Raw genomic sequence first — 13,856 nt, 5'->3', positions numbered from 1 at the left:
ACACTGTCGGGTTTCCGTGGACTTGCTTGGTGTGCGGATGTATTAGTAGGTTCGGCCAATCTGGTAATGTGATTACTCGGTTTCCGAGATCTTCTATTAGGTCTGGGAACCATGCTCTCGCTGGCCAGTAGGGTGCGACCAAAGTCAGTTGTAGCATCTGAGTCTGTATGATCTTGAACAGTACTTTTAGCAGTAGTATCGGGGGTGGAAAAGTGTAGCCGTTTAATCCTTCCCACGAGATGCTCAGTGCATCTGTTGCCCAGGCTTGAGGATTTGGAACTGGCGAGACAAACGTCTGTAGTTGTTAGTTGAACCTCGTGGCAAACAGGTCTACGCAAGGGGATCCTATCTCCCTTATGTTCTGAAACGCTTCTGGATGGAGCATCCATTCCGTAGGTGACGGGTGTAGTGGTCTTGAGAGAGCGTCTGCCAGTACGTTCTTGGCTCCGGGTATGTGACACGCCTTTATCCAGATGTTTCCTTCCTGTGTGATCTGGAACAACTGGAATGTGAGCTGCAATAGGCTTGGAGACCTTGTGGGTCCTTGCCTGTTTATGGAGGACGCCACTGTGGAGTTGTCCGTGTGGATCATCAGCATTTTGTTGTTCAGCAAGCTCGACCATAGTTGTAAGGCGTTGATCACTGCTTTCATCTCTAGCAGATTGATGTGAAGCTGTTCTATTTTGGACTTTCCCAACACCACCTGATCGTTGAGATGCGCACCCCATCCTTGCATCGAGGCGTCTGCGTAGAGATGTGTGTTGAAGGCCGGCTCTTGTAAATAGGTCCCTTCTCAAACGTTCGACCTGTGTGTCCACCACAGTAGACACCTCTTGAGGTTTTCCGGCAGCAAGATAGGGTCGACACTGTCTAAATGTATTATCAGAAACCGTTGCAGCGGTCTTAGTTGTAACCTTCCTGTGCGAGTCAAGTCTTGCGCCGAGGTTAGCAGACCGAGTAGAACTTGCCATGATCGTAGTGTTAATGGAGAGACGACTGCTGGCTGAATCATGGCTTGTATCTTGTCCCAACGATCTTCTGGGACGGCAATATGATTCTGTGTTGTGATAAACCTTATCCCCAGGAATTGTAGATCTTGTTTTGGTTCCAACTCTGACTTCATAGGGTTCACCAACCATCCTAGTTGAGTGAGCAACTTGATTGTGAAGTTCAGTTGTAGTTTGAGTAGACTGGCATCTTGGTGAATCTGAATCCCGTCGTTCAAGTAGAAGGCATTGCGTAGACCTCGATAATGTAGGTATGCGACTATAGGCTTGGTTATTCGTGTGAATAGCCACGGAGCCGAACGGTAGGACGTTCCATTGGAAGTGCTGCCCTCTGAATAGGAATCGTAGATACTTTCTTTATTCCTGATGTATCGGGATGTGAAGGTCTATGCAAGTCTATGCTGGCCATGTAATCTGCTGGACGGATGAGTAGTTTGAGTTGAGGTAGGTGGATCATTCTGAACCTCTCTGGTTTCAGTAAGTAGTCTTTGTTGAATTTGCGAATGTTGTAAATCAGTCTGAACTTCTCCTTGGAGTTCTTCTTGGGTACTAGAAAAATTGGGGAATAGAAGCCTGGAGTGAGATGATTCTGATCTATTATCTCTACAGCATCTTTTATCAGTACTGCGTTGATGGCTTCTTGTAATTTGTCTGCCTGTTCCTCTGCATAGTTGAAGACCATTGGGCTGAGGGTTAGTGCAGGTGTGGCTCTTAGTTGTACTTTGTATCCTTCTCTTAGTACTTGAGAGACATAGTCGTCCTCTAGCATTCCCTAATTCTTTCAGTACTCTTGTAGACGTCCACCCACTGTTGATAGTTTTACAGGAATGGCTGGGGGTGGAAGACTTCTGTCGTTCCGAACCCTGATATTAACGTCTTGTGCCTCTGGAAGCTCTGGGGCTGTGGCCTCTCCCTGAGTTTCCTCTGTAATTTCCGGATTGGCGACGAAAAGAGTCTTTGACGCCTCTGAAGCTGGAATTCTTGTCCTTTGCTTTCTGTATTCCAGAATACTTGGACTTGTTGACGTTGGCCAGAGTATCTATGGTTTTAATCATCATCACTTCTCTGGTATCATGCGTAGCTTCCTTAGCTGCATCGTCTATTAGACCAAATATAGTAGGCGCCTCCCATGGAGCTCTTAATAGTGGTTGGGTGAATCTATCATTCCAAGAGCAGGACGCCAGTAGTCCCTGTCTGCGTACTAAGGTGAGTCCCGCAGATATTGATGTGAGATGGTCCGACAAAAAGTATTGATCCTTCTTTTGTGTAACGAGGGCTGAGTATATCATCTTAACCTCTTCCGAAGTTGAATTCTGGAATTTATTTATCAATGCTTCATTGATGGCTCTGGACCTGGCCAACCGGAAGAAGGATCTCCTAGAAGCAGTATCAAGTTGAGATAGCTTTTTGTCTTCCACTTTATACATCTTATTCCGGGAGTCATTCACAAGTCTGATGTTATCATCCCAATTAGGCGCCTTCATAAATGGATCCATATGGTGTAGGGAAATCTCTTCTTATTAAATGATGGTAGTTGCTGACTCTGATACTTGGAAGCCTTCGCGAAAGCTATGTGTAGGTTGGAGGATACGTTGGATATAGGTTCAATAGCAATCCATGCTGTAACTTCTGAGTCTGGGAAGACGAAGCCCGTTTGCAAGTCCGAAGTCTCCTGATTATGAAAGCTAGGTCTCAACAATTCATCCATCTGCGAAACTGATTCCCTTCTCGAACCTTCATCCTCGTTTCGCGAACCTCTATCTGAAGATTCCTCCCTATGCGAACGTCTATCTTGAGAGTGTTCTGTCCACGAACCTCTATCTGTGGATACATCTCATCGCGAACCTCTGTGAGGTGAGCTATCTCTTCACGAACGTCTATCGTAAGGCGAACTCCCGTGATGTGAGTCTTCTCTTTGCGAACCTCTGGCTTGAGGTGAGTAGCTTCGTGAACGTCTGTGCAAGATAAGAGATCTCGACCTAGAGCGGCTAGGTGTAGGAGCAGGATCCTTTGATGTTCTCGAACGTTGAGGGTTCGCAGACGTAGATTTGAGAGTAGGTAAGTCATCTCTTCTATCCTCCAAGATGACAGAGTTGTCCGACTGTGGAGACCTTCGCAAAGGTGTACGTTCGCCACCGTAGCCTTGAGGTGTAGATCTAAGAGGAGTAGATTCGGGCAGGCCCGTGAGTTCGCACAGGTCCGTAGGTTTGCGCACGGTGTTGGTAGATGAGAGGCTTTTTTTAGCCTTCGATCCTCCTGGAATCTACGTTACATCATGGCCATCATCTGGTTGGTGAATTGAGTCATAAATTCCCCTGGGTCGAAGTTCTGCATAGGTTGACGCTGCTGCAGTGTAGATGAAGCGTTCGCGAACGCTGATCGGTTATGTGCCTCAACTTCAATCCAAGAAGTAAGAGGTAGTACGTCGAACAACTGTCCTGCTGAGACTGTAGTAGGGGACGATCTTGTAGTAGTAAAGGTCGACTGAGTCGCTGATCTCATAGATACTTCAGGTAGAAGTAATGGGGGTTTGTGAGGAGGTACAATCTCTTCGTTGAAGGATTTCTGATGCGTAGATGAGCTAGCACGCGTAGCTTTGCCCTCCGATCTGGTAACAGTAGACATCTTCTGCGCTGTAGAAGAGGATGACCTTCCTGGCCCCCTTACCAGCGGACTGCCCCTGTAACGTACTAAACATAGCACCAGTATTATGAACTCCGGCTGTAGCAAGCAGCATACGGTTTGGAGGCTGATCTGGAGTTTTATCAATCGTGACTTGAGATGACTCACCGATCCATGGCACGTCTATAAATATATGACAAATATTGATTAAATTGAAGATTTGATAAATCAATACAATAAGTACAGCGCAAGCTGGAGGAACATGCATTTATGCACGAAGGACATTGGGGGTGAGAATCAGCCACAGATAACCTGTGCCTGCAAACACCACAGGATTTCATGAAATGTATACAACGTTACATGACGATGAAAACATGACTCAAAGTCAATAAATTTTAACAAATGTTTACAAATACTACATAGTAGTTATAGCCAAATCCATATACAGCGTAATTTTGAAGAATAGGCCTAAATAAAAAGGATATGATGCCGTATACGGGACTCCAGTGCTCGCCCAACCATCCGCTTGAGCGAAAAGGGAGAGAGTGACAAGTATGGGCACGTCACATGACTGGTTTGAGCAGGAAAGGGCAAAGGGAGGTAACTCGTGGGTGAGTGTAGTTATACGTCCGCTTCAGGAACTTCAAGGGATTCAAGTGTTCCACTACCATTCGAAAGGGAAAGGGGGGATAAGCAAAAGATCATGAGTCAGGATAAGGAAAAATAACTAGTCATGTGAAAGGTTAAAGTCAATGTGTCGACATTTGCCACAGTTATAAAGGAGACACTGTGATATGATTATGGTCTAACAGCAAGTGTGGTGCCTGAGGCAACCTTGAAGTGGCAGCATAACAAAATATTATTAATAAATGCTAATCTTTGAGATACCTTATACGATACTTCAGCTAAGATAACATGGATATAATAAAGTAGAAGTACCCAATCTTTGTGTTGGATTCTGCTCTATTAGCATCAACTGTCCATAATGCTAACTTGTCCCCCTTTGCCTCGAATGTTAACCACTGCTCCACATACATCATCACTTTGTTCATCAAAGGCCTCCCCAATCAAACACAGTAACTGCAAAAAAGAAACAAGTGCTTCAAGTTATCATGAAATTATATTTTTTAATGTCTTAGGCAGAAAAGAATTTCTTAAAATAATAGTCAAACCAAATCTCCTAAATTCCAAATGTGTTGACTTGGCAATGGTAATAACTTATATTTTGATTTTTTTTTAAACTAACCTGTGCGAGTCACACTTGTTTTCTAAAATGATATTGTTTGTCAATTCATGTTCAGTCAACAAACACATCCATGTTCAGTTTTACCTACATTATCCCACACAGATCCTATTGTATCAATATATTGGAAAATTGTTTGAAACAATAATGACAAATGGGCTGTCTAAAACATCTAACCATAAAATGTAAATATAAAATCAAAACATTCACTTTCTGCAATGACGACTACAATTTGCTAGTATCAAGTGGTGTGACTGATTAACTTACTGTTTCAAGCCAAAAGTTATCAAGATCTGTATGCCTCTGTTGTTTGTTGAGACTAATGAGCCAGCGGCCACCGTTCTTATTGCGAGAATCTTCCCATGCCGGCTGTATTCCTTCCTGTTAATATAAGAGACATACCTCAGTTTTCACATGTAGTTCCATCATCTAACACCAGTGCCATTGCACTATAGCTCAGCCGGATACATAGCAAACGGTTCACCTCAAAGACAGACACTTAACCAAAGTTGCTATCACCATTGATATTCAAATATTTTCTGCATGAATACTAATAACAAACACTAAAACAAAACAACTGCACAACATATGATGACACAAAAAGGAAAAACATGCTATGAAGTTATCTTTAAATTAAGACAATTTGTGATGGTAAAAAAAGCAAATGTGAGGATTTAAAATATTGTGCCATCACCAGAACTTATCCCACAACTAGCTGAAAATAAATCAGGTTTTGTCCTAAATAAGTTCATGTGACAACCAAAAATGTAATTTTTAGAGTAAAATTGATATTTTATACTTATCCTGACTCATGCTCTTTTGCTTGTCTTCTTCTTCTTGCGAACACAGTGGAACACTTGTATCTCCTTATTTGAAGCTCCCTTCAAAATAAAATCACTAATTGGTACTCACCACGAGTTGCTCCCCTTTATTTCCCCTGGCGGGAAAGGCGTCGCCACCCTCTGGCCATGTGCTCCACTCTCTCCTGATTTAGCGAGCCCAACACTTGAATTTACAGGGAAATCCAAAGTGTTATGTGGGGAGGATGGGAGGGCTAACCTCATGAGTCAGGATAAGTATAAAATATCAATTTTACTCTAAAAATTACATATTTTTCCTTATCCTGACTCATGCTCTTTGCTTGTAGCATCCTAATGGAACGGAGGTGGGTAACAGAATACTTTGGATTTATAATTAGTGATTTTGTATAGATATACTGTAATATCCCCTACGGGAACTTCATGAAGGCTTAGATTTAGGATGTTTCCTGTATAAAGAAAACCATAGGTTATATAAAGCCATTAAAGGGAATTACATTATGAATATATTGAACAATACATATAAATTATATATATATATATAGGTGACTCTGATAGAGGCACTGAAATTGACTATACCAAAGTATATGCTTAAGGTTGAATACTTAAGCTGAACATATATACATAGCCCTAAAACTCCGTAGAGTTATAAGCTAGATGAGTATGTATAAAATACATATTAATCTTGTGAGGATAATATTTTAACGCCTACGAGGGACTGTCAGTTGCTGAGCGAGGACCAGTGGTCCGAAATGGTGAATGCCAGAGACATCTTCTGTAGTGATGTCTCTCAGGTAGTGATTAGCAAATACCATGTTAGATTTCCAATAGCATCCTTCCATAATCGTGTTCAAGGAACAGTTACCGTGTAGGGCGAGGGTAGAGGCCAGTGCCCTGATCTCATGTGGATTTGATGCTGTTGGTGGGTCCAAGCCTGCTGCCTTGTAGGCACGGAGAATGACAGTCCTTATCCAAATAGATATTGTGGTCCGTGACACTTCTGTTTGATTCATAGGCGATAAGGGGATGAATAAACGTTTGAGAAATCTTCTCCTTGTTTTGGATCGTCGTAAATAAACTTTGAGCGCTCTTACCGGACACAGTGATAGGTCTTGTGTATCTTCTGATCCGAGAATAGAGGATAGCGCCGGGATGTGGAATAATCTGTCTGGTTGACCTGGCAGTTGATTTTTTTGCGATGAAATCCCATCTTAATCCGAGGTGCGCTGTGTTATGATTGTCATCAAACTGTATCCTCTCGTAATCCAGAGCGTGAATTTCAGACATTCTTGCTGCTGTGGCTAGCGATAGCAGAAACAGTGTTTTCTGTGAGAGAAATTCAAAGTTTGTCGATTCCAAAGGTTCATAGACCTCACTCGTGAGGTGTTGTAACACTACATTCAGATCCCAAGCTGGGGCGTGGAACTTCCGCTTTTGGTCCTCCAATCGGAAAGCTCGTAGTAAGGCCAGTAACTCTGGAGATCTTGTCAATTTGACACCCGTTCTCATGGTGATTACAGAACTTGCGGCAAGATATGTTGATATCGTTGAACCTTTTAAATGTTTGTTTTGGCGTAGGTAACACAAATAGTCTGCCACTTGAGGTTGTGAAGCCTCTCTTGCTGTAAACCCTTTCTTTGTTGCATAATTTTCGAAACTGTGCCACTTGTCGTCGTACAAGCACGACGAGTTGAGTAACGTAAAGGCAAGCGTGACTGCTTTTGCCGCCCTGGCAGAATATCCTCTCTTGTTTAAACACATTTGTATACAGTCCATACGTGTAGTTGGAACATTGCTGGGTTTCCGTGCACTTGTTTGGTGTGAGGATGAATTAACAGGTTTTTGCCGCTTGGGTAGCTCCAGTGTTGGTTGACCGATTTCTTGAATTAGTATGGGAAACCACGTTCTGGCCGGCCAGTAGGGCTGCACCAAAGTGAGTTGTAGGCTCTGTGTTTGTCTGATTTTCTGTAATACTTGAGGTATTATTGCTGGCGGCGAAACGCTGCGACGCATTGAGGCCTTCCCATGATAGACTTAGAGTCCGTTGCTTGCCCAAGCTTGGGGGTCTGGGACTGGTGACACGAATGTCGGTAGCTGATTGTTGAATCGCGTGGCGAATAGGTCTATTAGCGGCGCTGCTAATTGCTTGATTATCTGTGCAAAAATTTCCCTGTTGATCATCCACTCTGTCGGTGATGGTAGATGAGGCCGAGAGAGAGCGTCTGCTAGTATATTTCTGGCTCCGGGAATGTGCACTGCTCTGACATGTAGATTTAGATCTTGTATTAAATCGAACAGTTGAAAGCTTAGGTTCAAAAGGTTCATCGATCTCGTTTGGCCTTGCTTGTTTATGTAGAACGCCACTGTCGAATTGTCTGTATGGATCATTAGGCGCGCATTTTGTAGAAATGTGCTCCAATGTAGAATGGCGTTGATTACAGCTTTCATTTCTAGACTGTTTATATGGAGTTTGCATTCTTGCTGATTCCATAACCCTGATATCGTGTGGTTGGTGAGATGAGCTCCCCAACCTTGGAGTGACGCGCCTACATACAGATGGGTTTTGTATTCCTGCTCTGCTAAACAAATCCCTTCGCAGACATTCGATTTCTTGGTCCACCATAGTAGATGCGGTCTGAGATGTTTCGTAGACTGAATGGTTGTACATCGCTGAGATGTGCGTTGATGAGGACCTGTAGGGGACGAACTGTAATCTGCCTGTGACAGTCATGTCTTGGGCTGATGTGAGAAGACCTAGTAGGCTCTGCCATTGTCGCAGTGGTAACGGAGAGAGTAGAGCTGGTGGAATGGTCTGCTGTATCTTGAGCCAACGGTCTTCTGGTACCATAATACGGTTGCGATTTGTGATGAATCAAACCTAGGAACTGCAGGTCTTGCGATGGTACTAGGTCCGACTTTTGCGTAAGTTTACTAACCAACCTAGTTGTGTTAGTAGCCTTATGATGTAATTTAACTGTAGTTTGAGACGCAGTGGATCTTGATCTACTTGTATCCCGTCGTCGAGGTAAAAGCGACACTCGCGTAGCCCTTGACGATGTAGAAATTTGATAATCGGTTTCGTTATCCTCGTGAATAGCCAGGGGCTGATGATATTCAATGGGAGTACTTTCCACTGGTAATGTAGCCCTTCTAGAGTAAATCGTAGGTATTTCCTGGAATCGGGATGAATGGGGATGTGCAGGTAGGCATCCTGTAGATCTATGCTGCCCATGTAGTCCATAGGATCTAATCATCTGGCGTAACTGAGGTAAATGTATCATGAAACTTCGTGGTTTGTGTAGATAGTTCTTGTTGAAAAGCTCATGTTGTAGATGAGTCTGTATTTCTCCGTGGAGTTTTTCTTGGGAACTAGGAAAACTGGGGAGTAGAAACCTGGTTCGACGCTTGCTTGATCTATTACTTCTATGGCCTGTTTGGATAGGAGTGATGAAACAGCCTCTCTTATCTTTGGTAGTTGTTGCTTTGTAAATCGAACTTGGGGGTTTGATTGTCAGCGGAGGCTTGGCCTGTAGAGGGATACGAATCCGTGTTGAAGAATGTTGGAGACGTAAGGGTCTTGCAATATTCCCCAGTTTTCCCAGTGTAGTTGGAGGCGCCCACCCACTTGAGCTGGCTGTACTGGAACGGCTGGGGTGGAAGACTCCAGTCGCTACTTAACCTGTGTTTCAGCGCCTATAATTGCGGGAACCTCTGGGTGTCCTGCCTCTTCCTGATCCTCCTCTATAGTTGCCATATGGGCTTAACCTAAAAGAATCTTTACCTCTAGAGCTGGCTATCTTCCTGTCTCTTGCTCTTTGTAGGCCCGTGAACTTAGATCTGCCTGAGTATCTTTGTGAAGTCTGGACGAATGACGCTGGCTAGTGTGTCCATCGATCTAATCATAAGGACTTCCCTGGAATCCTTAGAGACTTCCTTGGCGACTTTTGTCGATTTCTCCGTCAAAGATGGATGTTGTCGACCACGGGCTGTATAAAGTGGGGCTGTAAAGTTCTCCCCAATTACAGGAGGCGAGGAGGCCTTGACGACGAGCTAAGGTCAGTGCTGCTGAAACAGATGTAAGATGATCCGCTTAAAACTGCTGATCTTTCTTTTGCATAAGTAAGGCAGAATAAATCATTCTATCATCTTCCGTCGTGGAATCCCGGAATCTAGTAATAAGAGTCTCATTGATCGCCCTAGATCTATTTAACCCAAAGAACATACGTCTGCGTCATGGTTTCTATATGAGCCAACTTGCGATCATCCATCTTGTAAATCTTGTTCTTTACATCGCTGATGATCTTATAGTTCTCATCGATGTCCTGGGCCTTGTAGAAGGAGTCCATGTTATGCGTGGAGAACTTCTTGGCTTGAAAGTTGGGCAGATGTGGTATCTGAACTTTCGTAGCTTTCTGGAAAGCTGCATCTAGATTCTGTGGCACTGCCGCAATCGGGTCGATCGGGGGTAGAGTGATTGCATCTGGATCATCTTCCTTCATCAAATACGCCTGCGCTGTATTGCCACTTTTAGATGGTGATGTGAGATCTAGGTTATTGACCATCCAATACCGTGATCTCTGCATCAGAAAATATGATTCCTCCATCATCCCTCAAAACCATCATCATTAACAAATTGTAGATGCTCTTCGACTGCGTGTAGCTGTCTGTATATCTGATGAGGTTTGTGGCGATCTAGTTGACTTGTGCGCCGCTCTATGTGGAGATCTGACGGGTGATCGACCTGGTGATGAACGAAGTGGAGATCGTCTATGGGATGATCTTCTCGGAGACTTGTGAGGTGAATGTTGATAGCTTCGCCGAAGCTCTTCGGCAGTCTCGATGTTCTTCTAGATGATGAGGATCTGGAATCATATGTCCTTCGCTAATGCCTTCGCGCGAAGCTTCATTTGGCGTCCGGTCCGGGATCGATGATATGACCTTCGGCGAAGGCCTCCGTGATGTCTGATGGTCTGAGTCCATATCTAGAGATGAAATCGAAGATGGTGATGATCTCTCCCGCCTTCGCGAAGGCTGTACATCTAGGTCCTTCGTCAAGGTGGTGCGGGACTTCCTTCGCCGAAGGTGACATCGTCTTGGCTGCTACGCTGACGGGGTGCCTCTGGGGTGCTGTTCACGTTGGAGCCTTCTTCGCTGAAGGCTTCGGACCCTGCTTGCGCGCAGTTTGTAGTGGTCCTCCATGATGTTCATAATCTGCCGCATCATGTCTTCTGGGATGATCTAGACGAAGTCGTCGGCGTCTTTTCTGCGATGGGGTTCACATCAATGACGCCTGACGCCGGTGTAGAGGCATCAGGCTGCATGGTGATCTCTGCAGAAGTCACAGTCGCTGACACCGGTCGCTTCTTCTGCCGTAAGTCGGGATGATTATCGGCTGATCATCGTAGAGGCCCAATTCTGCTGCTGGAACGATCTCGGCTGAGAAAGTTCTTGCTGTCTTCGTAGATTTCCCTTTAGAAGTCTGCGCTGCCCTGGGTGTCCTCAATCTGCGTTGAGATCGACGATGAGGCCCTCTTAGACTTGGTCTGCAATGACGGGATGTCTGGGGAGGCCGGTCGTTTCTTCGAGGTAACGGACTGCGTCCCACGTTCCTCTGCCGCATGGGTCTCTAGCAGAACACCAGACGGAGAGGGTCGATCGCTAGCAGCTGACTGGATGGAATATCTGGACTCTCTGCCATGTTTTGCCCTTGTTTGCGTGATCTATCTGCAGCACGCCTTAAGACGCTAAAGATGATATTTATTAAATGCAGAATGAGATAAATTAATGCAGTAACTGCAACGTGAATTAAACGCACACGGCGGCGTAGAACAACTAGGGCATATTACATGTGGATCGGAGGCAGAAAAACGTAATCTACAAATCGCACAGATTTTCATCAACGTAAAGCTAGCTGAACAATCACTTAATACACGGAATAAACAGTAGAAATACGATAATTAATCAATACAAATAGTAAAGGATACTAGCTATGCCTCTATAGTAACCTATGAGAGGTAAAAACTAAGAGATTATCAAAGGATATGGTGTGTAAGGAGACACAAGGCGTTCTCACATCCTGCTCACTGGGCGAAGAAGGAGAGAGTGAAGCACATGGCCAGAGGGTGGCGACGCCTTTCCCGCCAGGGGAAACAAAGGGGAGCAACTCGTGGTGAGTACCAATTAGAGATTTTATTTTGAAGGGAGCTTCAAATAAGGAGATACAAGTGTTCCACTGTGTTCGCAAGAAGAAGAAGACAAGCAAAAGAGCATGAGTCAGGATAAGGAAAAATGAAGCTTTTTAACATGGAAACTGAGTCAGACACAGAAAATGGAATGTCTTTAACACTTGGGTATCATGAAGTTCAGCTTCTCTAGTACAGGGCTCTCCAATATGACGTTTGACACAAGTGAGGAACAGTCATAATAAAAAGGTCAAAATAGAAAATACTGCAAAAAGCAACACTGTAATGAGCTCCATTACTAACTATGCATTTGCACATTTCTTTTAGGCCAGACCAATTTTATTTCTTGTTTTACTGATCCGCCAAGAATAAGAAAAAAAAAAGAAAAAAGTTTTCCCTGCTCAAAAAATAAAATCCTTATGTTTTTATTGGCCAAAAATGTAAACTTATAAGAAATTCTTTTTTGCCCCATAAATACTTCATTAATTGCCAGAAGCAAAATACTTTTAATATTTAGAAGGAATATTACTTTGACTGGTGATTTTATTTTTATTTTTTTTCCCTCCTGCCTTTAGGTTTTCTGAGGACAAAACCCCGTAAAACAAGAAATAAAATTGGTCTGGCCTAAGAAAAGAAGACATGAATTTTCAGCTTTCAGCTTCTTGTGAAAAGGTCAAATATCAATCAAAATTTAAAATATCACAAAGAAAAACACAGAACAATGAAGTTTACCCCTGCAAATACACATGTTCCACTTCAAAACAAATGTGGCTGCATTTGTGATGATGGTCATGCTGGACACCACATGCTAGTCCTTAACAGATTTAACAGACCCATGGCACTGTATTTCCTCTGAATGTGTAACAGTGGGTAAACAAATGACAATCACTTCTGTAAAGTCTCTGTTCGCATTGATAAGCAGCTAGTCTCTCTAAAGGATTTCACACAATTGAGACTACATGAGTGCATTTCATATTTGGAAACTATGTCACAGCCAGGACACAAAGTTACGTTCCCGACATACATTTTCATTAGATTTGAAAAGCAACTGTTATGTGAGAATTGCACTTGTGTGGAACTGGGCCTCTGTAAGAATAAAAATTAAGCAAAGATTTAGAATATCAAATTTGATGTAATGGTGTAAAGAATCAATGTGTGTGTGAGCAAGGTGGGTTTAATGCCACTTTAAACAACTGTTTGCCAGTAGCATGGCAATGTCCAACACCACTAAAGAAGAATGAAATATAACATATTACTAGTTCTTATCTTTGGGTCATGTAGAAGATTACATTTTGTGTGATGTAGTTTTTAGTCATGGTCACTTCTCAGAATCTTCTCCTAACTCTGAAGATATTTCAGGAATATAGTAGATTTGAATGTATAGATGCAGATGCTCATATCCACTGTCAGTATCAGTGTGTATTAGGGCTGGACGGGTCCAAATGTTCCACACGGGTACCCAACCACCTATTACCCTACTCTACCCTACCCTGATACTTGTTATGTTAATTCCTGACATGAAATTTGTAAGAAGTGCCAATATATTCTGCAGCTCAGAGTCTAAACTTGGGCGCAATGTTTTCCGAGAAATCGCATTTACACGTTTGAAAAGTGGTCAAAGTATTATGGTGACCTTGATGTAGGCTGTCACCAAATGTTAATACATTGGTTACAACAGTTCATGAGATATCATGTACTGATGCTGCTGAAAACAATGCTCCCTGTAACGGCGGGGAACAATAATCACTTCATCTTGAAATGGAATGAAAGCCAGAAGTGATACAGATCTCATATATTTAACACTAGTGAAACTCATGAAAATACTATTTAAAAAAAGGTAGGGGAAATTCATTGGACAGGTTTAACAACTATCGATATTTACATCTTTCATGAGATACATATTAACCGACATATTTACAATTGTCGTTGAATGCCTAATAGCCATAGATTTGTTAGATGACTGGCCAAAGCACCCTACTGTCCA

At 43.2% G+C, this 13,856-nt stretch overlaps 1 protein-coding gene across 1 annotated transcript in view; it reads right to left on the bottom strand.

Moving 5' to 3' along the window:
- The window catches only part of LOC124282561 (eukaryotic translation initiation factor 4E-like), a 37,792-nt gene that overhangs the window by 14,161 nt on the left and 9,775 nt on the right, over positions 1-13,856 (bottom strand). Inside the window, 3 exon segments of the mRNA XM_046718566.1 lie at positions 4,569-4,633; positions 4,635-4,709; positions 5,140-5,253. Coding sequence (XP_046574522.1) covers positions 4,569-4,633; positions 4,635-4,709; positions 5,140-5,253 — 254 coding nt within the window.

This window comes from Haliotis rubra, unplaced genomic scaffold (assembly GCF_003918875.1).
Source record: "Haliotis rubra isolate DU_JTF1 unplaced genomic scaffold, ASM391887v1 Scf30, whole genome shotgun sequence".
Taxonomy (NCBI): domain Eukaryota; kingdom Metazoa; phylum Mollusca; class Gastropoda; order Lepetellida; family Haliotidae; genus Haliotis; species Haliotis rubra.
The sequence above is the reverse complement of the archived record's forward strand: the minus strand, read 5'-3'. Positions and strand labels throughout refer to the sequence as shown.